We start from the raw sequence: 26,980 nt of genomic DNA, 5'->3' as shown, positions 1-26,980 counted from the left end.
ACGTGACAACTAATGATCACGTGCTCCAATCAACCAATCAACTGCTTAGAATGGTAACCAGTGAGGTAACCGGTTGATCATAGAACGCTGTGGTAAGTAACCGGTTACTTACTGGTTAACCGGTGAGGTTCGTCGAACGCACCCTTGTCGCTACCTCAGCACTATTAATCAGTTTTGCCTTTCGAACATCCCAAAGATGACACTGAATTTCCAGCAGCAGAAAGATAACTCAACTCTACTCACAACATAAAATAACAAGATGGCGCAGCTCTTGTTCGAATCTGTGAATGGTAAATAAAACGAATTTATGAATAGTTATATGCCATAAAGATACTTTAATTTTCATCATTCATACCAGATACACATATTTGTGCACATACTATTAACCGCATTGCATAAATTATTTTTCCAAGATTTTTCTCAGATAAATTAAACGCATTTTAAAATATTAACATTCATTTCTGTAAAAAATTATTAGTAAAGCACTCGTAAAATTAGATTTGATTCTTAATTGCTTCTTGCTTTTATAAACGCTTATTTCAACGCTACATTACGCTGCAAATTTCTCGAACGAAAGTGCAGTTTTAAATTACTTGGGTGCTCGTAATGTATTTCCTAAAAATTAGCAAAAGCATTGTTTCAGTTTATTTCCCATTCTTATAAGTAATATCAAACTTTCATTTGCATTTATACAATGTTTTGATTCTCTGCCAGCACAATCGCACTAACATTTCGAAAACCTATGGCTATTATCTTGGAAATATTCAGCCTCTGACTGTACATTATTAAAACGCTTCTTCTTATGTCAATAAAAAAATATCTTGTGTAAAAAAAAATAATCTTGTTGCAAAGATTGTACCTCAAATAGTTTTCAACCAGAATGTCAAGTAGCATTAGATTTTATTTAGCATGAAAAGGTAATTACTTTCAGTAGTACTATCATTTTGATGACTTAATAAACTGACTTGTAGGATGTCCGACTAGATGGGAACAACTCTGGGTGTCATTTTAACTTTTGATCAATTTTGCTGGGAGAGGAAATATTTTATAATTAAAATAAAGTGACTCTTAATATTTCTTAGGTGATCTTTTATGTGTGTATGTTACATTTAAAGTGAAATTCATTATTTCATAGAGATATTTCAGAAAAAAAAACTGGACAAGTTAGTTCAATTACACAAAGTTATTGATTTCTTGATCTAACTAGGTTCCTATTACTTGATTGTTAAACTATGAAATACGGGACTCAAAAATTCTTTGAACTGGTTCTAGCTGCTTTTAGTCCATTTTGAATTGCTTGCATCTGCTTTGCAATGGCATGTGTGGATTTACATTTCATTTCATTGCTTTTAGATGTAGACTGTATTTGTTACATTATTTAGCAATAATACATTTTTTCATCCACTTATCTTAAATATTTATCAACTAAGCATATGCAAAAAGGATAAAATGTATGTTTCGAGAGGCTTTAACTATTTATGATCGATTAATTTATAAAGCAACTTTGAAATTGTTTTCTTCTTCTCTATCATTAGTTATTTCACAAAATAAATAGGTATGCAAAATTTTTTATCTATTTAATACTTTAACTGATATGTTTAGTTATTTCTTGAAATACGTAGTTATTCTTTGAAACATCTGAATTATACTTTAACGGTTATGTACTGGTACCATGGACATTGGACACCTTGCGGCACCTTTCGCTTCTCCTTGCAGAGCCCTAGGGTGGTAGTGCACCACGCAGTATGGGAACTGCTGATCTAAAAGAAAAAAAATCATATGGCAAAGATTTTACTTCAAATAGTTTTTAATCTAAATCACAAGTATTTTTCTAGCATTTTAGATCATTATTAGCATTAAAAGGCATTTGGGCAAAGTTTATTAATGACTGCGTTAGCAAACTTACATAGGATGAGCAACTAGAATAAAAACCACTCTGGATGGCAAGTTTACTTTTGATCAAGTTCAATATGAAATTGAAAAAATCAGACATAGTTTTCCAATGAGAAGTGAATTTGTATGAGAGTTAAGAAACAAAAAGCCTGCACTGCAAATTTAAAGCTTATATATATTTATGAGGATAAACTACCATGATATAGTAGAACAGGTAACAAGGAACCTTTTTTTTTCCATTCCAGAAAAGTGAATATATGGATGAAAAGACTTGCCTCCAAACAATGATGTCCTGATAGGAGGTCACTGTCACCTCCCAAAAATTTACGCAAATTTTGTCTGACAATTTAGTAAATTTGGAAATTTTTGTACTATTGTATTTTCTAAATCCCCGTTCGCAAAGTTGTGCATTTCATATGTTGTTCAAATATCTATAACACAATTATTTGTATATTGTACCCATTTCCTGAAATCCGAATAGATGAGAGGCTAGCAAGTTGAATGGCTACTAGGCAGCATTCCTGTGACAGAAACAGAGTTCTGCAAGCTATTTCTGAATTAGAAAGTTTTTTTTTTTTGCTTTCTGCATGAGTTTCTCAATATTAAAGCAAAAAAAACGCAGTTTAAAGTAAAAAACGAAAAACAAAAAATGTGCCTAAATCTATCCTCAGTGGCTAAGAGGTAAAAGCACTTTCTTCCACAGATACCAATGCCTCAAATTTTTGTTTTATTTCGAATTTTTTTAGACCTTTATTCGTAATTTTTTAATTTAGCATTTTGTTTTCAAGCATTCCTTTTTACTGACTCCTAGTAAATGTTATGATTAATCTAATGCTAGTCTGCCTTGCAGACTATTTTTTTTTTAATGGGGGCGGGGGGGGGGGGGGACCTCTGCCGCAGCCTACTGAAAAAATTCTGCTACCAGGGGCAGCACTAATTTAAGTTATGCTCAGCAAAACTTCTCTGTAGATATGGAGTAATTTTTGACTTGTTTTATCTTGTACAAAGCAGATATTTATAAAATTATTTTCTTTTGTTAGAAAAACATTAAAACTATTTTAAAAATATTTCTTATGAAAAGCACCTTGACGAAATGTTTAATTTTATGCAAGGATGAATCCAGTTTTTGGTTTGAAGAAGGGCTCTAAAAATATGACCACACTAATCAGAAGGAAGTAATGTATTATAAATAGCCGCATTTACATGAACATTTTTGACACCGCAATTAACCTGCTTTAAATCACATTCCGGTTACTTGCCGGGTAAATGGGTTTTTCTTCCTCACATTTCCTTCTGAAGTAAATGCAGAGTTTTTGCCTACAATGCATTACACGAAGCAAGTTCGTCTACTTGCTAGGTATAGCCGCTAAGGATGCTGGGTAAAAACCGCTTTCTTGGGTACAATGGACAACTTCTTGTTACATGTAAACAGGGAATTTTCCAACCAGTTTTTTTTAGGAGCTGGAGCGTAGATTTGCAAGGTACAAAAGTCTCATGTGAATGCGGCTAATAAGTAATATTTAGGTATGGGCTCTCTCAGTTTTTCATAATTGAAGTCTCCTGCACAATATTGTTGGTTGCTTTAAAAGAGGTCTTATCCTCTGAATGTTTTATGAAAGATTTACAAGATGTACAGCAAGATGTTGTTCTCACTTTATTTCTTCCATTTTTTCTTCATTATGAATTTTGTGAGTCATGTTATTTTATGCGTTCTTCTAATTTATGAAAAAATTATTAAATTTTTTGAAAAATACAGTCTGAAAATAATTTAATGCCAAAATAAAGTAGATGCTATTGAATAATGTAAAATTTCTTGTTTTTTACTGTTTTAATTCCATATTTCAGGATCTGCTCTTGAGGACAGTGATGTATTTTTATGTGGTAAATGCAAAAAACAGTTTTTATCTATTGATGTATTTGTAAGCCACAAAGCTGAGTGCAACAGTTCAAGTGTTAGTCCTGAGACTGATGCTACTTTGGCTTCTAGTAATGTGTGTGGAATTCCCCAAAATGCAGTTGTTGTTCAAAATATTCAGGTAAGCATTTATACAATCATTCTATGATATTTATGTAAATTTTCTTTAAACCTATCAGTCTTGATAAGTTTAAAGCAAATTTACATAATGCTTTTGATGTTGCATTGAAACTATGACAGTACACAAACACAGGGGACAGGACACTATAACAAGACCACAAACTACCATATTGTGTTATTTGGCATGTATTTCCTGGTTTCGCTAATGTTTGTTCCAAATTTCTTTTATTTCTTTATAGGGATGAGATTTTTCCGGCTTTTAAAACCTTTCCTCCTTTTCTTGTCTCTGTCAAACCTTATTTTTCTCAAAAATCTGGAAAAAACACGATTTTTTAAAATTTTCGGCTTTTGATTTCTTATTTTTTCTATTTTCCCTCATGAATCTTCATCCTCCACGATATCTGCCAAAGACGTATGTTTTGGAATCATGCCAATGATGTCAAACACGTGCTACGCCGAAAGTTGCTTGCCTCGTTTGAGATTTCAATCTTTTTGCATCCTGAATGTATTTCAATTATTTTTAATGTTGAGTATTTTTTTACTAGGTGCTACCTTATATCTGCTTATTTTATTCATCATTTCAATTATATTTTTCTTTCTATAATTTATTTTAGAAAAAATGCAAAAGTCAATCCAAAAATGTGGCTTAGCTCCCACAGTCTCAAATTTTATTGAAACTTGGCATGGTTACTTTTTTACGCATTTAAGAAAGTAAAAGATATATAAGGTGAATCTCCAATGGTTTAGGCTTTACAGCCTATTAAAAGTTTTGAGATTTCATGATTAAATGAGGCAACTACAAGTTGTTCTTTTGATTCTGAAATCGTATTGGGAAATTTTTTAAAACAAATTTTAGGTTCCAATGCAAGGAAAACAATAACTAATCGTTTATATACATATATATTTATTTATTTTTAATTCTTACTATGAAAAATATGTTCTACCACATAAAAATTTTTTAGATTTTTCTCTGTTGTAAATTTTTGCTTTACAAACAGACCTAATTTTAAAATTTATGTTCTCACTCATTTAACACTATAAACTCAAATGTTTTTACTGAAAAAAATGTATTTTTCTCTAAAAAAAATGTGAAAAGTTGACACTATTGTGTGATGCAGCTAAGATTGACCTCTAGCTCCCCCAACCCTTTATTCAAGGAATCAGGGGTTAGAAATTGTTGCCTCTTTATATATGTTTCTGCGTTTCAGGGAACGCCTTTTTCAATTTTTCAATGCAAAACATAGTGAGCTTATGGATGCAAAGACATCCGACAAAAGCTTACTTATTCCTATTACTTATTTAAATACGTATTACCTTCAAAACTGATAAGTTAGCCATTTTTTGTTGAATTTTTGAATATCATGGCTTCCAGGTTCTTTTCTGATGCAGTTTTGGATATCATCCCTTTTACGATTTTTTTTTTTTTTTTTGATTTCCTCCTTTCTTCTGTCTGACTACTCTCATCCCTGTCCTTATCAATCTCATTGAAAGTATACTTTAGTCATCAAAAAAAAAAAAAAATTCTGAGATAATTAACTGTGGTGTATAATCTGCAGAAGTAGCTTCTTTTTACTATGCAATGTGCCAATCTATGCAGCAAAAAAATTATATTTATGCTAAAAGTAGCTTTTTATATTTGTTCAACAGACATTATATTCTATATTTATAAGAAAATAAGAAGAAGGGTTATTCCGTGTCAAATCAACACAATGATCAGACCTCACCCTCTCAGATTTTGATGAAATTTGGTACAGAGTTTGTCTTTATGTAGACATAATAAAATATAAAAAATTTTTTGAAAAATATGAAAAGGTTTTGAAAATATAGCGCTGTAAAACTACCAAAAAGGGGTCGAAAAACGTGAAAGAACCAATTTTCAAAATGACCTAGAATCTTTTCTAATTAAGATAGAGAGTTGAAACAAGTTTCATTTGAGAGCATTTTTAATGACCTTTTTAATGATATGCAACATGATTAGGTCTAAGAACAACATATTTTAGTTAAATTTGAATTAAATTTTAAAATTTGAATTTCTCAAAATGCGAGTCTTTAATTTTTTTCAAAGTTTTTTTTAAAAAATGCTTATACACTACTCAAATGGCTGTAGAAGTTTCAAGATGGGCTTATAATGGGTTCATGTTTAAAAAAATCATCAACTATTGGATCTACAACATAATTATAACATATAATATAACATGGTTTTAGTGTTAATAAAATATTAATGCATAAAAAATAAATAAATTATTATAAATGTTTATTCAGTGCTGACTAAAATGCCTGAATGAATTTGAAAGTGGGCTTATAAGTGGTTCATTTTAAAATAAATCATTGAATAAAGCAGTGATAGCACAAAATAGGTATTAGATGACATGCTATAGGCTCTAAGAAATAGAAGGAAAAAATTAATAAAGCCTATTGTAATTATTTTTCTAGCAAATAATTTATTTTGTATTAATTTTAAATATAATTATTACCAGAGCATACTTTTACTTGAAAGTTTTGAATATTTCAATAACTTGTAGAGTTTCAATTTCTGGCAGTGTGTATGCTCTACCTGTTGGAGTCATTGGGTTTACTTTACATAATATTTGAGTGACTGATACCCATAGTGTATCTGGCTGTGTTGGAAAAGAAAAAGAAGATGAAGGTCCTGCTGGATGAAGGAAAGTTACTTTGACTTCATCAGTATCTTCATTTTTCTCAAGCACATATGCAAGCCACCAGTTATGTTCATATATTACCCATACATAACCTTGTATTTCTGAAAGTTTGAGCCTATCTTCTGAAGAACTTACTCTCTCAATAACAAATTCTGCTGAATGAGAAAATGTTTTGACTTTGACTTTTGATGTACTAGACGCTACGGGAATAAATCCATGTAACTTCTGTGTTCCTTTAATGGTTATTGACTTATTGAAACGATTTGCAAGGAATTTTTCAGTGTTCATGTATTTATTTGGAGTGACATAAACGAAATTGACAGATGGAACATTTTGTACAGCCCATTCATACAATTGTACTGGTGTTGTAATTTGATTATCATAAGGTCTCTGTAGGCTTGCCTTTGCTGCTAACCTCTTTACTGTACCACCAATACCATCACATGGTTCCTTACCATGTGCAGTGGCTGAAAAGTGCCACTCAGCTTCTATATTAAAATCCTCTTTGTGGAAACACAGGTTGGTAAAGTTCTTCTTGTTTTTGTACTGAGCTGCTGAACCGTCTGAAAAGTAAAAAATCTTCCTAATCTTGTCATCAAATTTTCCTTTTAGAAAATCAATCAGCTTTTTCTGAAAGCAATACACTGCCACTGTATTATGTTCTAAACATTCAGTTATAACAACTAAACTTATGTGTTCAAGTTTTCCTGCGCTAATATAATAAATTATGAATGGGTGAATTGTGGTTTGTTCACTTGCCCAGTGGTAACTTTGAGCTTCATCTTGTAGGACAAATTTGTAGTTTTCAGAAAAGTCGCACATTACTATAAATTCTGCATCTACTAATTTACTCTTAATTTCATTCAAAAATGAACTTTGCTGCTTTGCAATAAAATCATGCCGAGCAAGAGCAAAAAGCTTTTCACAAAATAAATCTGTGAAGTCTGTTGCAGATTTCTCTATAGTTTCCAGGTTGCAACGATCAACTGATATCCATTGACGAAAAGTTATTTTTTCTATCATGTTTTCATCAAACGAATATTCCAGCATGTCTTTGATTTCTTTAGTTCCTGGACAAAAAGAGCATTTTCCCAAATAACATTCTATCGATGCAGGATTACATATAATTTTAGCTATGCAATGTTTATAAGTCTTCAGCTTACCATCAGTTAATAAATCAAGTTTTGCATTCTCAATCATCAGCTTTACGTTTTGATGGGTGGTGCATACACAAACCATATGAGTTCCACTCTGGTCAGCAAGTACACAATTTTTGGGCCTTAGTTCAGCAAATTTGGAGAAACTTATCTTAAAGTTCGGATATTTATCTTCATAAGATCTATACGCCTCCATCAAATTACAGAGAATCAACCGTTTGGATATTTTTACTTTATCCCCATTTTCGGTGCGAATAGATATGCAATCTTTCATTCCTGGTAATATTCTACTAATTTCATCACTTTCATAGAAAGCCCTTATATTATCTGCAATTTTAGGAAGAAGACTTTTCCCTGGTTTTTGATTCGGGCTGGCCAGGATACCTTTATCTTGTAGGAGTTTTTTTGATTTTCTTACCATGTAATTAGGAGCATTGAATTCCTGCATAATTTTTCGTATACTCCATGACTCAGGCAGGCAGGTAAGTATCATCAATTTGTTAACATTAGAAGAAGAATTTGTGAATTTAGTTTTCAAATTATTTAAAAGTGTTTCTTCAGCTGTTTCAGGCTCACTCTCAGAAGATGTTTCAATATTAGTAAACAGTTTGCATTTTAATGCAGTACTAATCTTTTTCATCTTATTTGCTGAATAACCTTTGTTTTCTGATTTCCTTTTATCAATCGGAGACTCTCCCAGTTCTTGTAAAGACACATTTAAGGTTTCAACAATTTCTGACTTAGGGGCAAAATTTGGATCACAACTTTCAGAACATCCACTGTCTTCAATATGCTGGCCTGAGTCTTCATTTTTCCTTAAAAGAGACAATTCTTTCCTGCAAGTATGGCAAATTTTAGCATTTTCTGGAACTCCACTCAAGTATTCTGTCATCCAGCCTGCAACTTCACGTAATTTCTTTTTGTCTCTAACGCAGTGATTATCCTTTTTAAATGGATTAAAACACTGTGCAGTCAAGTATCTTTGATCAGCCATATCTTAAATTTTACATAATAATTTACATTTTACCCTATATTTACAAAAACTTAATACTTAAACAACTTTTGTGATTACTAAATACATTAAATTTGGTATGTACAAAATAATAAGAATTTAAAAATAATAAGAATTTTAAATTAAAATTTCCTTGTATTCACTATAATACTGCAGTCAACAAAAACTCAATATATTCCCTATCTCTTTAACACACTCCAATAAAACACACATCTGACTTGGGGCTGATCAGAATTGACACTGAGCTTAAAACAAGGAACTGTGGTGATATACAAAATCTATCCAGACATGCACATTATAATGAAGCCCATATGTCAGACCTACATATGCCAGATGTAGCTTAATATAAACAAAGTTCTATTCCTTCTTGCTTGGTTATGCCTAATGAAACCTTATGGAGATCTGGTAACTAAATTTATTACTTTTTTTCATCTTTCTTTCTCAACTATGTGAGGTCATCTTAATGACTACCAAATAGCTCACACACTCCTGCCCTCCCCCCTTTTTTTTAATCTAGCAAGTTAACCATTCAAATAATTGATAACTTGGTTTTAATCAGTTATATATATATTTTTTTAAATAATAAGCAAGCATGCCTCAAAATTAATTCCTTTACATTTCATAAGGTTTATTTATATTTAAAAAAAATTAAAAGCATAAAAAATACTTAGAACAAAATATTTATTGTCTAAATTTCTTACATTAATTTATTTTAAAAATTGAAGTAATGATAGATTTAAAATTTGAGGTTATGCGACTGACAAACTTTTACCCACATTTACCATTTCAAGTATGTTTCAACAGGCAGTCCTGCCATTTAAGGAAAGTGGGGGTGGGGTGATATTCCTGAAATAGGAAGATTAACCAACTTACATGAAAATGGATGTGGTTTTTGCTGTTTCTTGGTGTAATTTACATTGAGTATCAAAATGAAGAACCTGACAAGTAACTAAATAAAAAAATACAATTAAATGGACTGCAAAAACTCTTAGAATCAGCTACTTGGCATTTAACTAGCAAGTAAAACCGAATTAGTTTCATCCCTTTAATAAATATTTTCTGGTACTAAAACCATGCTATATTATACGGTGTAATTGTGATGTAGATCCAGCAGCGGTTTATTCAAATATTTTTTTCAACATGAACCCATTGTAAGCCCATCTTGAAACTTCTACAGCCATTTGAGTAGTGTATAAGCATTTTTTTTTAAAAATTTGAAAAAAATTGAAAACGCACATTTTGAGAAATTTAAATTTTAAATTTTAATTCAAATTTAATTAAAATAATTTTTTTTTTAAACCTAACCATGTTGTATATCATTGAAAAGGTCATTAAAAGTGCTGTCAGATGAAACTCACCACAACTCTTTATCTTAATTAGAAAAGATTCTAGGTCATTTTGAAAATTGGGTCTTTCACGTTTTTTGACCCCTTTTTGGTAGCTTTACAGCGCTGTATCTTCAAAACCGTTTAATATTTTCCAAAAAAAAATTATATTTTATTATGTCTACATTAACACTACCTCTGTACCAAATTTCATCAAAATCTGAGAGGGTGAGGTAAAATTTTGTCAAAAATTGTGTTGATTTGATGTGGAATGACCCAGAATTATCATCGACGGAAAACAGATGCTAAGAAGATCGCTGCTCAGTGACAGCAAAAACTAGTTTATGAGTGACAAGTAGCATCAAAGACATGGGGGAAAAAAAACTGCAAGTAGACTGTGTTTTCAACAATTGTGGAATGTTAACAATTTTGAATTTTAAGAGCTGAATATATATATATATATATATATATATATATATATATATATATATCTTAATTTAAGAAAGAAAGTTCAATAAACAATGAAATAGTTTAATAATTACAGTGAAATTCCGTTACAACGAATACCAATACAACGAAATTTCCGTTTCAACGAACTAAATTTTCAGTCCCTATATAACTGTCATTACATTATTTGAATTCCATTACAACGAAATTCCCGTTACTACGAACAAAACTAACGGTCCCTTGAAGTTCGTTGTAACGGGATTTCACTATAGTATATATATTACAAGTATGTATGAAATCTTTGTTTTGGCGCCTTTTTTCAGTCCTTATTTTTTGAAAAATTCTGTAATAAGGTCTTTTTTCGACTCCCTTTTCCCTCTCGACTACCGTATCTTATATTTAACATTTATCAAATTCTTATCATCGAAAATGTGTGTATTTGTTTGTGTTATTCAATTAAATTATGAACTGCACAATTTTCTTTTGTATGACGAAGACAAAAGAAATTTTATAGAAAAGTGAAAACATTTTGATGGATTACAGTTGTTTTTTTTCTCCCGTTGTCGGTGATAAATATTACTTTATATTTAAACGTCAATTGGTCTTACTTGATTTTTTCTAGTTTATTCAAAACTTTTCTCAACAAAAATATTTGCAAAACTGATTAATATAATTTGATTATCCGGGGAAATTATTGGATTAAGCGGGGATCTATAACATTGCGTCTATGGGGAAACATTCGGTTCTGGAAGGTTTTATTCGTATAAGACGGGTATTCGTTTATCCGTTACCCAATTAAGCGGGGCTGACAGTATTTGTTTATTTCCTTTTTTTTCACTCAATTATAAGGAAATTCCTTTGCAATGAATACCAATGCAAGAAAATTAATTTTCAGACCCGATTTAACTTTCATAACATTCTATTACAGCAAATAAAATTTGCAGTGTCTTGAAGTTTGTTGTAAAGGGATTTCACTGTATACAATATGGTATAATTTTTTTGTGCAAAAAAAGATTTCATCCACCTTTGTTTTTGCAAAAATTTAGTTTTATGGGCATTTGTCAACATAATAATCTTATCAGAGTCATGTAATAAAGCATGTGGGCACTTAATATCTATATACATATAAAGAGTCGAACCACGGATTGTATGGAATTAGTAAACTTCCTGTTAAGACAAGTCTATATGTATGATGGTGAGAAGAGACAGAATAAAAATTTGATGCATGTGTTCCGCTCATTTGAATGAGACTCTTTTATTTAGAGGCTAACATACATCTGCAAAGGGTGGCATTTCTGAAAACTAATGGATGCATCCATTTTTGCCTGTAAACTGGATGTTTGCCTTTACATACAATACCTGGTCAGACAGTATTTTTGAGCAATCACATTGCTTATTGTTCTCCTTTGACTGTTTTGATGTCCTATGATTTTATTTTCCCCCTGCCTGCCTCTGCAGCACCACTGTCGACCGGCCCCTCCCGATGCTGCTGCCCTAGCAAGCAGCATCTCCAGGTTGCGTCCATGCTCTACACTCACACACACGCACGCACACACGCATGCCCACACAGATGCCTGCACACAGACACAAACACACACTCATGATTGCGAAAAACATAATTCGAATTCAAAACATCAAAATTCAAATTATTATTATTATCATTATTATTATTTTTTTTTTTTTAAGACTTGATAGCTACATCAAGGACAAATGAAACAAAACGATCTTGCTATCATTCGATCCCTGAATGATGATGCTTCATTTTTTTTTGTGCATGTGGCATTTTTGGTTATGGGTCAGTTTTTGACCTCTGATTTCTGCTTAACAATAACAAAAAAATTTCTGTTTCAAAGCATTACAATAATGTCTGATTTCTATTATTTTTTTATTTCAGATACCGTCTGCTGCACTTGCAAATTATCCTTCAAGTCTAGTGTTAACCGACACTGATTTGCTGCAACTATCTGGACTTGATCCCAATGTGTCAACGGGATCCACTTCCAGTCCAAGCATTCAAATAGCACCTAATCATGCTCTTTTGCCACAATCTTCATTCACTTCACAAACTATTCCAGCAACCATACAACATGTGTTTCAGCAAGTGACTGCACCAAACATACAGCAGTCCCAAACTGTTGAACTATCCATCATCAATGACAAATTCATCTCCCGGCCAGTGATACTAACTAGCCAACAAGCAAATACTATTTCAGGTTTAGTTTTCAATATAAGCAATGGCTCACAGTCGCAAACTGTACTATGCAATGCTCCCGAGGCGGAAAAAGTTGTCAGCTTGCCAGCCCAGCCCAATGTCCCAGAGGTATCGGCAAGTGATTGCGAAAATAATACCAATGATAAGGAGCCAAGTACTGTTAATATCATTACTGAGTTTTACAGCAGTATGGTTAAAACCAAAAAGCAATCAGCTGAAGGTGAAAATGAAGAAGAAAGTAAAAAGGTATCTATTTAAAACTGCATATACAATGAAACTTCTCAGAATCTCTCCCCCCCCCCTTCTGGGAAAAATTAGTTTTTAAGAGAGGCGGTTACTGAGAGAAGTTTGAACATTGAATTGTTTAAATAATTTAAACGAAAGTTTTTTTTTTTTTTATAAAGTGCTTAAAACAATTTTGCTGTGGGCAGTAACTGCAAATTTTTCATGCTTCATTTTTTTTTTTTTTTGGTGTGTGTGTTTTTGTCATTTATTGTATCAGCTGACTTATTTGGTTTCTGCTGAAAAAAAAAAGCCTTGAAAGGTTTTCTAGTCTTCTAATTGCAGCATTTGCCTATTTTTAGTATTGAATCCAAAATGTGTTTCGTCTAATATGTCAAAAACTCATTTCGGCAGATACTGCCGTTTACTTACCCATGGCAGAATTGCTTGCGCTTTTATTTCCTGAAAGTTGCTTTGATGAATGATTGCATATTTTGAGAAATGCTTTTAGAGCATAGTGAAATTTTTATTGTTTTTCTCCCCCCCCCCCCCTAATTTTTTGCAACATTGCAGCTAACCACTCAAAATTTAGCATCTGTAACACTCATTATATAATTTTATAATTTATTTCAATTGAGATTGCTGTAAATATCTCGAGTGAAATAATTTAGTTCTCAATTTATCGCTTGCTGATTGAAGTTTGTTGATGATTATTTTTATTGGTAAAAAATGACATGCATAGTTTTGATGATTATTACTTAACATTTTTAGAATCAGTTGAAGTGAGAAAAAAAATGCACTCCCCTAATATATTTTCATTATGTAATTATTCAAATCTGAAATTCTAATGTAGTAGTAATAACTGCATTGAAATGATTTGAAAGTAAAAATGACTAGCTTTGCATTCTTTACTGCAACTCTACTCTCGTTAATTTTCAATTCAAGTTAACTATAGGAAGCATTGCTGTTTCTGACCAATTGCTGCTGAAAGAGGTAAAACCTCTTTCAGCAGCTTAGAAGACTTACTTAGAATCTGCCCCCATCCAATTAGAATCTGATCCATCCAATGAGACATCTACTTTGACTGCACAGAATTGAAATGTTTTAGCTCTTTGACTAATTTTTTAAATTCCAAGGTGTCATATTCAAGCTCAAGCTCTAGAACCAATACCCAACTTGCAATTCCCTTCTTTTATTTTTCTCTTTCATAAAAATTGATGCTTCTGATATAAAACGTGGTCAAGTGCCATCTCCTGACAGCCAGACTTTAGAACTAGTGAACTTACTTTAGAACTTTAGAATTCAAGTGTCATATAATCTATGGAAGGATTTCTATGCTACATGGTATTCCTGTTATATGTAATTTAAGATCTGTTATTCAAGTGTTTCATAAACTATAGAAAGATTTCTGTGCTACATGGTACTCCTGATCTATGTAATTTGAGATGCATTAATCAATTCATGAATAATTAAATGTGGTTTTATTTTGCAGGATCACAAATTAAAATGTTCCTACTGCTGGAAGTCCTTTATGAAAAATTTTGATCTTCAGCAGCACATACGCTGCCATACTGGAGAAAAGCCCTTTCAGTGCATTGTGTGTGGTAGGGCATTTGCCCAGAAATCTAATGTTAAAAAACACATGCAAACTCATAAGGTAGTTGAAATTTATTGTGATGATAAAGCTTTTATTTACATGACCGAAATTTTTCCACAGCTCCACTTTTTCAGTTTGCATTGTTTCAATTTTTCCAGTAAAAGTCAGAAAAAGACGAAAAAAGCATGAAAGAAAGCTTAATGCATCTTAAAAATATTGCAAAAAACAAAATCAAAAATGAATAAGATAATTGAATAAATATTGAAAAATTAAAAATTGGAAAGTAGGGTATTGAAATGAGGAAAAATGTCTGTCAGTTTGTCTGTCCCCCCCCCCCTCCCCAATAATTTTTTATTTTTTGATGGAATAGTCCAATTCGAACAATTTTTTTTGTTCAAAAGATCTCAGTGAGGATACCTCATTTCCATATTTCTCTTTTTTATTTGAACAATTTTTCGTTCAATTTCGAACAGTTCGAAAACACTTAACATTAGGGCCTACGGGAAAATTGAAGGCAAATCTAAATTCGGAACTAAGAGGCGAATTTGCTTCAAACAAATTTTGTTGAAAATAGCTCTTGACGAACAACTCCGAACTCTGACTCCTAGAATTTTAGGGCAATCCACTTCGAATCCTACTCTTGCGCTCGAAAATGAGGCAAAAATTTAGACACGAAAGGAACTCCAACTTTTGGAAATTTAAAGTATTCGACTTCGACTCTGACTCCTTTATCAAAAAACAGTTTGACTCCGACTCCACAAACAATGGCAAAGTTATGGACTTTAATGTAAACTGACCAATTCTGACTCTGAGTCTTTGAATTAAAAACCTTCAACTCCCGAATATGACTCTTTTACCCCAAAATGAGATTGACTTCAACTCCACAGCCATGGTTTTTACTTTGAAATAATTATTTTTAATAAGATTATTTTTCCCGTAAAAGTTTCAAAACGTTTGCGGAGTAGTTCAGAGTCCTTTATGTTTCTACATAAAGATATGCGCAGACTTTTTGTTTTTATGAAAACTATTTCTTTAAGCTGTTATTTTGTTGTTTTTCTCTTATTTATTTTAAAAGTACATTTACTCATATGTTAAAAAAAAAATTGCTAACAGGGGGAAATCAAGCGATTTTTCTTTTTCTTTTGTTTGACAGAACAAATTTATTTTAATGAGCTTATTATTTTTCATTCTTTTGTTTTTCTTTTTGAAAGCAGTAGAAGATTTTTTTAATGGAAAAAATGTATTAGCTGCTTTGTTTAAAATGTGTTACTACCTTAATTGTTCCTTTATTTCTTTTTTACGCATCTATTTCTTCAGATGAGGGACCCATATATTCTTATTAGAAATCAGTTTTAAATTTTAAAAAATTATGTTTGAAATAGTTTGCAATTTTAGCTAATTTTGAGAATATTGATCAAGTACTAGAAATTCGATATTGGTATGCAGGAAAGTAGTTTCATTTAGTTCCTGACAGAACTTCTTGTTAAATATGAAATACAATAATTGATTCAACGCATAAAATATAAATAAAAAGTGGACACCAATCAACACAACAAAAAGACTTCAAAACGATGTACAAAAAGGTTTGTGGTTGTACAAACTTGCTACTCAGGATAAGGGAAATTTCATTACTTGATAACTAAAGTAATAGAGACAGGTGCTTAATTTACAATCGCTAAAAAAAAAAAACACTGAAGGAAATCAATTACCTAAAATGATGCCCCCCTAGATCTTAAATAGATAAAGTTAGGGTGCGAAGCTGTCTAACGTTTTGAAAATCACCCATGAAGCTTCGACAGTTTTGTCATTTTAATAATTGTAGTAATAAACTATTTTTATATATAATGTGAGTGTTAATATGCATTCTTTTTCAAGGTTTGGCCAGATGGTTTATCAAGAACTTTGCCACCACTGCCATCAAAGAATAGTTTGTTAGGAAGTGAAGATGGTGAATTGGCAACTGGATCTAATAGCTCATCTGATGTTCCTGACAATCCAAATGTACATAAACATCTTTAAAATTGGATAGTAATTTTTTGATTCAGTCAGTTTAAAAAGTTTATTTACATTTTCTCACTCAATATTTGATTGGAAATAGCCTTTGTTTTTCTACTTAATTCTAGCAGGTTAACTTACTCTTAATTTTGTAATTAATATTATCATGCTTTCATAAACATTATTGCAATATATATATTTTTAAATTTATTTATTAGTTTTGGTATGATGAATTGATTTATTGATTTGAAATTTAGTCTGTGATGGGGCAGGAAGCAAACGGGAAAATAAATTTGATGTGAATCAACTAACTGTACCAAATGGAACTAATAATTTCTTTAAAATATTTGAAGATCGAGGGGGAAAAGCATTTTACTTGCATTAAGTAATGGTAATTTTGTTTTTATGAAATGAAGTGAAATGCCATTTTCTGTATGATTATTCCTCCACTGTTTTTCCTTTCAAAATACAGCTGTTTTGTTAAAGTATGTGGTTTTGTCTTTATTTTTTCTTTCAGAACTTTTGTATACTTCTTAAATTGTACTTACTTATGTGTCGAAAATTTTTAATGCAAAGTTTTCAGAATGCATTTTAATTTGCTGCAATATTTTTGGATGTCTTTTTTTCTTACATATAGAATGTTGTAAATAACCAAGGATGAGCGTCATAAAAATAAATAAATGTATAACCATAGGTAAAACTATAAATAGGGAATCAATATTCATCATTAAATATTATTATTCAACCCTTTTTGTGTAAATATCAATTCACATAAAAAGCTCAAACTTAATTTAAGCTAAAGTGTTTATGAATTAAACTCACATGAGCTCTTATATTCTGACTGAAAATATTATTTTCTGCGGTACCTGTGTGAATTCATGATTATATACATTTCAGGATAGATTTTTTTTTTTCCTGTAACAGATAGTGCAAAGTAAATTATGGCAACTTCATGTTTCAAACACACAAGTTCAGGTACAACAAATCAACAATATTGTGGTCATTATAAAAATTTCCCTAACTATCTTTTAGAAGTATTTGAAGTATAGTTTTTATTTATTTATTGACTTTTGTAGTAGTGAAACATTCAAACTAAAATAAAAGGCAATTCATTACCTGTTGGTCATGCTAAATAGATGCTTCGTAATGGAATGAGCTGTTGAAAAATTGTGAACACATTTATTGTTAAGTTTTAATGCATTTTGATCATGTATTTATATGCTTTTAAGAAATGAAATGTAGACCTCCTAGTTGTCGTGAACAAGTCAATGTTATTGTGGTACAAAGTGTAAAAAATGTTTTATATTTTCTGGACAACAATGAAAACCTCTTTTTCAATGCAAAAATTTTTTGAGCTCGGAAGCACTTACAGTGGCTGCTTACTGTAGCTCAAAACTTGTATGCATTTAAAAATATAGGAGCCTTGATAATCTTGAACCATGTGTGTCTAGTATTGTGATTTGTAGCATAATAGGGTTAGTTTTCTCATGCAATATTACCTGCTTTCCAACCTCAATTTTGCTTTCAACAGGAAAGTGACCAAGGGAAATCCAGTTCAGAAGTTGATAAAAATTCATACGCTTGCCCTTATTGCAGATATATTGGTAGAAGCTATTATAAGCTGAAGAGCCACATGAAACAACATGATACCGAAAAGGTAATTTTTTTTTAATGTGATATTGTGTGCACATACCTGTTTATTTTCGGTTCCCACTTTCCACCTTCTTTTCAAAGCATAGTATAATCTATTAAGACTCTTGCTCCATGAAACCCAAAAGAATTGAGTAAACAAAAATATCCTTCATCAGTTTGTAACACGATTTGCTTATTGATGGCGCTGACTTTCTTGTACGCTCTAAGTTGTTGGACATCACTAGAAGATCACTTGACCCTGTTTGCACTTAACATAGCACAAAAGCCTCTGCATCTTATTTGACTGAATACACACATTAGAAAATGTATTGGTGTTTTTTGTTAAGTAACCATAAACATGGCATTGTCTTTTATCACATAACAGGACTGAAGTATTAATTTTCCCCACTGGACAGTTTTATTTGTTTCCTAGATTGGTTTCTTTTTGCTTTGTTGCTGTAAAGATTTGTATCCACTACTCAATAATAATGCTAGTTTCAGCTTACTCTTCACCTTCAGAATTTTTGAAAGCAGTTTTAGCAGATCTAAATAAAATTTCAAACTTAATTTAGCCAACTGGAAAAAAAAGACAAATCTGCTACATACAAAATTAATTTGAGACATCAAATCCCTCTGCTAGTGAATTCATTTCACCATGTTTGGTTAAAATTTCTCTGGACCATTTTATTACAGGATTAATAATGTACAGATTTATCCTCCTTAAGAAACTTTTCGGTAACACAATTCAGCCATATAGTAACACTCAGGCTTAACTTCCTTAAGAAATGGAGAAAAAATGGCGAGATAACATTTTTTAAAATGCATGGAAGACAGCCTATGAACTTCCTGTAAAATTACATACAAAACGCTTTATCAAAAACCTGAATGTTCTATTAATTATACCCAGGCCCTCCAACAGAAAATTTCCAAGCTTGGGCAGAAATGTTTTTGGGCTCCCCTCTCACTTTTTTTAAATGTGAAGTTGTTGGAGAGGAATGCACTAGTTTTGGATCATCGATTTTTTTTTGGGGGGGGGGGAGAAGGGGGGAGCAAAAAATGAAATTTCTGCTTTTTCCAATTTTCTTCGAATGTGTGTGAAAGTGGAAAATAATAAAAGAAAGATTGATAAAAATATATAAAATTTAATATGAAACCTTATATTAAAAAGAAATGCAGAAGATTGTTTAGAGCAATTAATGCTGATTACTATGTCTTTAAATATTATGCTAAGTGTGAAGTACAGTTTAAGAAGTTGTTTATGTTTTTAAGAATTTGGTTGATGCAAAGTTAAACAGAAGTTTTGACAAAACTGGGCAATCATAAAATGACAGTTACATGCACATATCTTCTTGTATTCTTACCAGATCATAAAGCTAAAGATGCTGACGTTGAATTAACTTCAATTGAAAAAGAACATTAGAATATGCCTAAGCAAGATTCCCCAAAAACAGTTTATAACCTTAGATTTTGAAATTTTTTGTAAGAAATTTTGCATTTAAGAAATATTTCTTTGAGGAAGAACATGTTATCTACCATTCTGTTATGACTAATAACAGCTGTTATACCAATAAGTCAATGTAAAGAAAATAATATTAATGTATTAAATAAAGTTGTTATGTCCCTTACAGCAAAAGCTTCTACGGTTAGTGTTGGCAAGTTTTTTTCTTCTTTAGGGCTAGTTTAGTCAAAATTGCATATCCAACTAAGTTTGGAAAATCAGCAAAAATTGTATTTTATTTTAAAATGTCAAAGCTAAATTCAATTTTGCAAGGTTTTGAAAACTAAAATATTTTACTGTAACAATCATTGCAACTTAAAAGAAAACACCTGAATATATATATTGTCGCCTCAGGGCAATAGTAAGATATCTAATCCCAGAAATAACACTAAGATATCTTACAGTTGCTCTGAGGCGACAATATGTTTGATTGTTATATTGTAAAATGATGCAATTTTTTTAATGTACAATAATGCAAGTTTTTTTTTTTTCAGTGAAAGTAAAAACATATAAAAAATATGATTTAATGTCATTTGATATAATAACTATTTAATGGTAATATTAATTTTAATTACTTCTTATAGGAAGTGGTAACTTATAATAGAATATTAAATATTCTTGCTAAGTTATTACCTTTCAGATAAAAATATGTGTAAAAGCAGTTTGAAAAGAGATTTAAGCAAAAAAAAACTTTTTGACCCAACATAAATACATATATATACAAATGAGGGCTGTCTGAAGTTTCCAGCCTAACAAAGAAAAACAATATTTACCCTCCTAGCTGACTGTTATTTTTCAACATAGTCTCCTTGTAAGTAAACACACTTGATCCAGCGATGCTACCATCCTTTTAGCCCATCCAAATAGTACAATGAGTCTTTCTCTTCGAAATATCTGTTTACAAAGTCAATTAACTCTTCATTTGAGGAAAACTTTTTTTCCTCAAGGGCTTCTTTCAGCCAAGGGAACAAGAAAAAGTCACTTGGGACCGAGTAGGGTGGGTGCTCAATCAGTTCATATCTCAATTTATGGATTTTAGCCATTGAAACCGCTGAAGTGTGGTCTGGAGCATTGCCTTGGTAAAAAACAACTTTTTCCTTTTTCAAACAAGGCCGTTTTTCTTCAGTTTCATTGTTCAATTTCTCAAGAAGAGTCGCATAGTATGCTCCTGTAATGGTTTTACCCTTTTCAAGATAGTCTATAAAAATGATTCCATGGCTATCCCAAAAAACTGTTGCCATCACTTTTCCAGCAGAAGGAACCTCTTGGCCTTTTTTGGAGTTGGTTCTCCCTTTGCAATCTACTGCTTTGACTGTGTTTTCGTTTCAGAGGTGTAATGGTGGATCCAGGTTTCATCTGCAGTGATTAGTCGTCGGAAAAATTCTGTTTTGTTGCGCCGGAATCACGCATACAGAGCACTGCAAATGTTCATTCGGGTCCGTTTCTGATCCAAAGTGAGCAAACGCGACACCCAACGTGCAGCCAGCTTGCGCATACCCAATTCTTCATTCAAAATGTGACAAGCACGTTCCTTGGAGATGTTCATAGCTTCTGCTCCCTAACCTTCAATCTATGATCATACAGCACCATCTGATGAACTTTGGCGATGTTTTTGTCAGTGGTAGCAGTTTTTAGGCCGACCCGAACGTTCATCATCACCCAAGCTGGTACGGCCACGTTTAAATTCTACTGCCCAAATTTTCACTGTGGTAGATGGTGGTCAGAGTCCCCATACACAGCGCCCAACTCCTCTTTAATCTGGGCTGGCGTATTCCCCTTCAAAAACAAGTTGCGAGTTACAGCTCGATACTCGATTTTTTCCATTTTTACAAAAAACTCACATCAACTGAAAAAAAAATAGCTGTCAAACCCCACTTTGAATTACTAGTGCTGCCATCTTCACATCAATGTCAGAAACTTTTCAGACAGCCCTCGTATATATGTGTATATACACTCAGGAACATTGAAAATAGTGCCCCAAGAAGAAAACATTGGATTGAAGTGAAATTTAATGTACAAAATAATACAGATGAGCACTTGATCCCAAAATTTAGACAATTAAACAAATACAGGCTAAGAAATGAGATAAATACAGTGCTACTAAAATAAGCACATTGGACCCCTTTTTGCTGAAATACATGCTGCAATACGGTCCAACATTGAGCTAATTAAAGACCTGATGTTGTTCTGAGACCAATGGACTTCAAATTTTTAACAGCCACTTCTAAATCTTTCAGCGACATCTGGCGCTTCAGCTAATCCCATAAATGCCCTATAGGGGACAAGTCAGGAAAGCGGGCTGGCCATGGAAGAGTCTCAAACGGACATAAGAAGTCTTGAGCAACTCTAGCTATATGCAGGCGATCATTACCTTGCTGGAAAATTGCAACTGGGAGGCCATTTAGGAATGGTCCTAGATGTGTTTGCAGAATGTCACTAACATAACGCTGGCCCGTTAAGGTTCCACGTACCACAACTAGAGTGGGCCAGCTATCATAGGTTATAGCCTCCCAGACCACTATGCCCGCTGTGCTGTCTGTGTCATGCGATAGAATACGTGGTGTGGTACCTTTCTTCAGGGCGCCTCTTCATCCGTGCATGAATACCCTTTGACCCTAAAACTGATCGTGATTCATCACGGAGCACCACCTTTTGCCCATCAGTGACATCCCACATCGCTCTGGCTTCGCACCATTGCGAACAGAGTTGCCATGTTTTGGTGTTAAAGGGAGTACATGAAAAGGGTGCTTGGACTGCAGATTTATTTCCGCAAGGGAACAAATACCACCCCTACATCTGCTTGTATGGTTAAACGAGTCACTGTGGAATCCACGAGTGCTTACTGCACAATCCTTCCATCGTGGTCTTCCTGGTCACTCCACACGTGGGTACCGTCTCGTGTCCACTGCCTTCAACACTTTCTAACGGAACACTCTGAATGATTCACCTGGGCAGCAACATTGCTTGTCGACCAGCCTGCAATTTTCTGGCTGATGATCAAACCTCTCTCAAAGTCGCTTTACTGTGAGAGGCGCTTTCTAACTCATCTACATGGCATCCTTCACTCATTAAGGTTCTCCGACTATCCAAATGTTATCGTAAAATTTATAAATCTTATATTATGCACTGGTTTTCTAGCACATTTTTCTTGATTTCAACGGTGCTGCAGGGTAAACGGTCATGTGCATTGACACCAAATTTGGATCATTTGCATATCAGATGTCACTCTTCTTATATGCAAAATTTTGCGATTGTAACTTTCTTCTTTATTAGGGCGCTATTTTCAATGTTCCTGAGTGTACATATATATATATATATATATATATATATATATATATATATATATATATATAGATATATATATATATATATTACCCATGGTAAAAACTCATTTGTATATAGAATGAATCCAGTATCAAGTGAGTTGTAAACTTTTTCAGGTCTACAAATGCATTCTCAGCAGCTGTGGTCTAATGTTCAATGAGCTTGATCCATTTCTGGAACACACGAAATCCCACGAAAACGAAATGACTTACAGATGTCATGAATGCAACAGAAACTTCCCTTCATTGTATGATCTGGGGTCTCATCAGTTCACTCATAGCTTATATCCGAGTCTTCGATCAAGAACAAGTCGAAGGTAAGTAGAACTTATTAATGAAACTCGGTGTATTAACTTAAAATATAACTGCATTTGGGTCTTTTTCTCTAAATTGCAACATTCTTGTTCCTGCTCCAAAAATGACGAATTAACGTGTATAGAAACCAAACTGATGGTAGAATGCTTTAAAAATACGTTTGTAAAATTGGCTAAAACAAACTCTGTATTATTATTATTTGTTTAGATATATTTTTTACATGATAAATGTCATTCTCCTGTGTGTCCTTAACCCAACTTAAAGCTCTAAAATTTCAGGAATCCATATATTGTCACCTCAGAGCAACAGTAAGATAGTGTTATTCCTGGGATTTGATGTCTTACTGTTGCTTTGAGGCAATGATATTAAATTAAAAAAAAAAAAAAATACTTTTTCAAGTTTGCATTGCTCTGAAAAAAAAAATAACTCCTTTGATTTTATTGTCATTCCCCTGTCTAAGAATGGAACTAATTGTTCTCACATGTGGTAAGTTATATTAACCCATTATTTTGTCTTTGAATTGAGACCTCATTATAGAAATTCTCTTAATTGGTTCTCTTTGCTAAATTAAAGAGAGTCAAGTGTAGTTAGGTGTTCCTTAGTTAAATCTTGTTATGTATTTTAATAACAATTACCCTGTCTCTGATTATGAATTTAATTTTGTTATAAGCACTCAATGAGTGATTGATTCTTGTTTGAATGGAGTTTTCCCCCCTTACTTTAAGTAATATTGATTTTTGTGGTGTGTAGTAATGGCAATATGTAAGTTAAACAACTTTTGTCATTCTCCTGTCCTATGTAAGAGGGAAAAAATGACTACTTTTCGCAAACCACTACATTGGATTGTTTCAAATTTCATTACAATAGTGTTTTCTTTTCCCAGACAGATTACATTACCTTCAGTAAGTGTCATTCCCCTGTTATAGTGTATGCCATTCAGTGCCCTGTTCAGATTGGGCTGTTTAGGGAAAATAACCCATTTGCTCACTCACTGTAAGGAGTAAAAATATGGAAATGGGTCATTAAAAGTTTAATCATTAAGTGTGCCATCACATGATGACCATCAACTTTTGACTCATTATATTTATAAAGTGATGCATCATTTATTTGTTTACATAATTAATCCAGTAAATTCCGCGAGTTTGATTTCTGTCATTCTTAAATCGTCAGTTATTGCTACTTAAATATATACTACAAAGTCGCCCTTCAAAGTATGATGGGTGAAAATTGCTTCTACATTTGAACAAAGACATTGCTTGTTTGGTAATATTTTGATAGTTGAAATTGTAACCCTAACTCCAGTGGATTAACAGTGGTAGGTAGCAGTTACTGTGACCATTTTTTCGTTTCTTCATTTCCTTGAAATGACACAATCTTACCAATAAAACAGTTAAGTTATTAGATCGAGTTCAGCCTTGTCACGATAAAGCCTTTCTCTGCATGTTAAACATTAGCAAAACATATTATCAAATTATCATGCCATGGCACGAGTTTCATTGTTAAAGCATGCGGGTTACTCAATCATGGGCTGTTATATATAAGAGGATATTAAATTTTAAGCTAAGGAGCCCTAATTCCTTAATTCTACATTTGTTTTTAGAAAGTAATATTTTTATAAAGTTTGAAGTATTTTTCTATTGTGTGATGAGTTTGATCTCTGCTAAAATTATTTTTGGAGTAATGTATGTTACTGAGACTTGTAAGGAAAGAAAACAACACCCTTCTAAATTTAAATCTCAACTTGATTGTTCAAGATAGGCATTTGATTCTAAAAAATATATTGTACTTTCGTTGTGTATTTTTTTCATTGGTGATATGGATGTATGAATATGAACCTGGATTGGCTGTTATTTAGCAAAAGAGCATAAGCTTTATTTTGCAACATGTTTTTTGCTTGTCTCTTGTATTGTTCCTACAGTGTATATCACACATACACCAAAAAAATAAATAAATAAATGCATTTCTCTGGAGTTTTGTTTTGTGTATATGCATGATTGAAGCTTATCTTCAATGTAAGGATCAGTTAGGTTCCATGTAGGGTAGGACTACGGTTATATCCTTTAGGTTAGGTTTTATGTATTTCTTAGATGTGTTAGCCATTTAGTTTATCTGCTTCTATTCATCCATATTTTAAAATTAATTTCAGAAGGGGAGAGTGGGGATACTTGATCCTTTAGACTTGTTCCCCCTCTCGGATTTCAACACTGCTATGAAGCACAATTTTAATGCAACATTGCTGAGCTGCCATAGTAGGTTTACATCCCCAAGTGTCACACTGTGCATGCTTTTGAGGTTATGTATCATTATTAGTTTTGAGGGAAGATATTATTATTATTATTTTTGGATTGTGGATTAAAAATATCACTAGCTTTTTCTAAAAAGCCAAAAAGTTCATACATTACTCTTCTGATGCAGAATCAAAAATGCATTTAAAGTGTGAGAAATATCACTTTGTAGCCTTTTTGCTGTATTTTTGAAATATGTTTGAAAATGATTTCCCATGGAATGACCCTTTTTACATTTGTGAACAATTTATACAAAAAAAAAAAAAAAAAATATTATCATTCAGCTTTATTATCTTTGCCTTTCTGTTGCAGAGTTTTCCGCTGTAATTTGTGCTTAAACAAATATTCAACTCCTGCAGCATTGGACCATCATCTTGCTACCTCTTCCCATACTTATTCATGTTGTTGGTGTGATAAAGTGTTTCCCTGTGAACGATATTTGCGCCGCCATCTACAAATCCACTCTGAATCTGATACTTTTACTTGTAATATATGCACAAAAGGATTCAAGACAGAAAGCTATTTGAAAGTTCATATGCTTGTTCATAGTCAAGATAAACCTTATGAATGCAATGTATGCAAAGCTGCATTCAACAGGAAAGATAAGCTAAAGCGGCACCTCCTCATTCACGAACCTGTCAAAAGGTACAAGTGCCCATTTCGGACACGCTGCGGATGTCCTAAGGAATTCAATCGACCCGATAAATTAAAATCTCACATATTGACTCACAGTTGTGTCAAACCTTTCACTTGCAGGACATGTGGTAAAAATTTCACACGGAAAGCGAATCTCCATGAGCACATTAAACAAAATCATGGGGAAGAAAATTTGAAATCTCTTGCAGAAGATGAACAGCCTGATGACAAGAACTGCTGTAACGCTTCCTCGCCAAATTCAGTTGAAGTTAAACTCAAGTGCAACAAATCATTTTGTAAAAAGCAAAAAGACTTTTCTCATAATTTTAGATTACACCGTCAAAAGAAAAAAACTCTTGGCTCACAAACTTTCAAAAACTATGGCATAAAAAGAAAAAGAGGAAGACCAAAGAAACTCTTAAGGCTGGAAGAGTTCAATGATGCATCAAAAGATCAAGACATTGACAGTGCTCCAGAAATAGCCGATGATATACCCACGGCTCACATTGAAATAATTGCAGAAAATGGTTCATTGGACGCTAGTGCAGAACTAGCAACTGATATATCTTTATCTCCTGATTTAAATTATAATAACCTGAATTTTGACAGTGCTGAAGTTGAATCTGTACAATCCGGTGAACAATCTTTGCATGTAGAAAACATGCATTCTACGAATACAGACTCTTTATTAAGTACTGATATTCAATCTAATTCAAATATTACTGTTTACAGTTGA

The 26,980-nt window shown here is 32.5% G+C and overlaps 1 protein-coding gene across 1 annotated transcript; it reads left to right on the top strand.

Moving 5' to 3' along the window:
* Positions 1-259: 259 nt before the first annotated feature.
* LOC129234344 (zinc finger protein 341-like) lies at positions 260-26,980 on the top strand. Its single transcript, XM_054868339.1, has 8 exons — positions 260-290; positions 3,739-3,929; positions 12,424-12,987; positions 14,456-14,620; positions 16,436-16,543; positions 18,087-18,212; positions 23,126-23,325; positions 25,921-26,980. The coding sequence occupies exons 1-8, from the start codon at positions 260-262 to the stop codon at positions 26,978-26,980; spliced, it is 2,445 nt and encodes an 814-aa protein (XP_054724314.1).

The sequence above is a fragment of the Uloborus diversus genome, chromosome 1 (genome assembly GCF_026930045.1).
Source record: "Uloborus diversus isolate 005 chromosome 1, Udiv.v.3.1, whole genome shotgun sequence".
Taxonomy (NCBI): domain Eukaryota; kingdom Metazoa; phylum Arthropoda; class Arachnida; order Araneae; family Uloboridae; genus Uloborus; species Uloborus diversus.
This window is presented reverse-complemented; position numbering and strand designations above follow the sequence as displayed.

Excerpts from the sequence above, each read along its gene's own strand:
- LOC129234344 (XM_054868339.1), top strand. The coding sequence starts at position 260 with ATGGCGCAGCTCTTGTTCGAATCTGTGAATG. Across the intron at positions 16,544-18,086 it reads GATCTAATAGCTCATCTGAT|GAAAGTGACCAAGGGAAATC; the intron begins GTTCCTGACAAT and ends TGCTTTCAACAG. Across the intron at positions 18,213-23,125 it reads AACAACATGATACCGAAAAG|GTCTACAAATGCATTCTCAG; the intron begins GTAATTTTTTTT and ends AAACTTTTTCAG.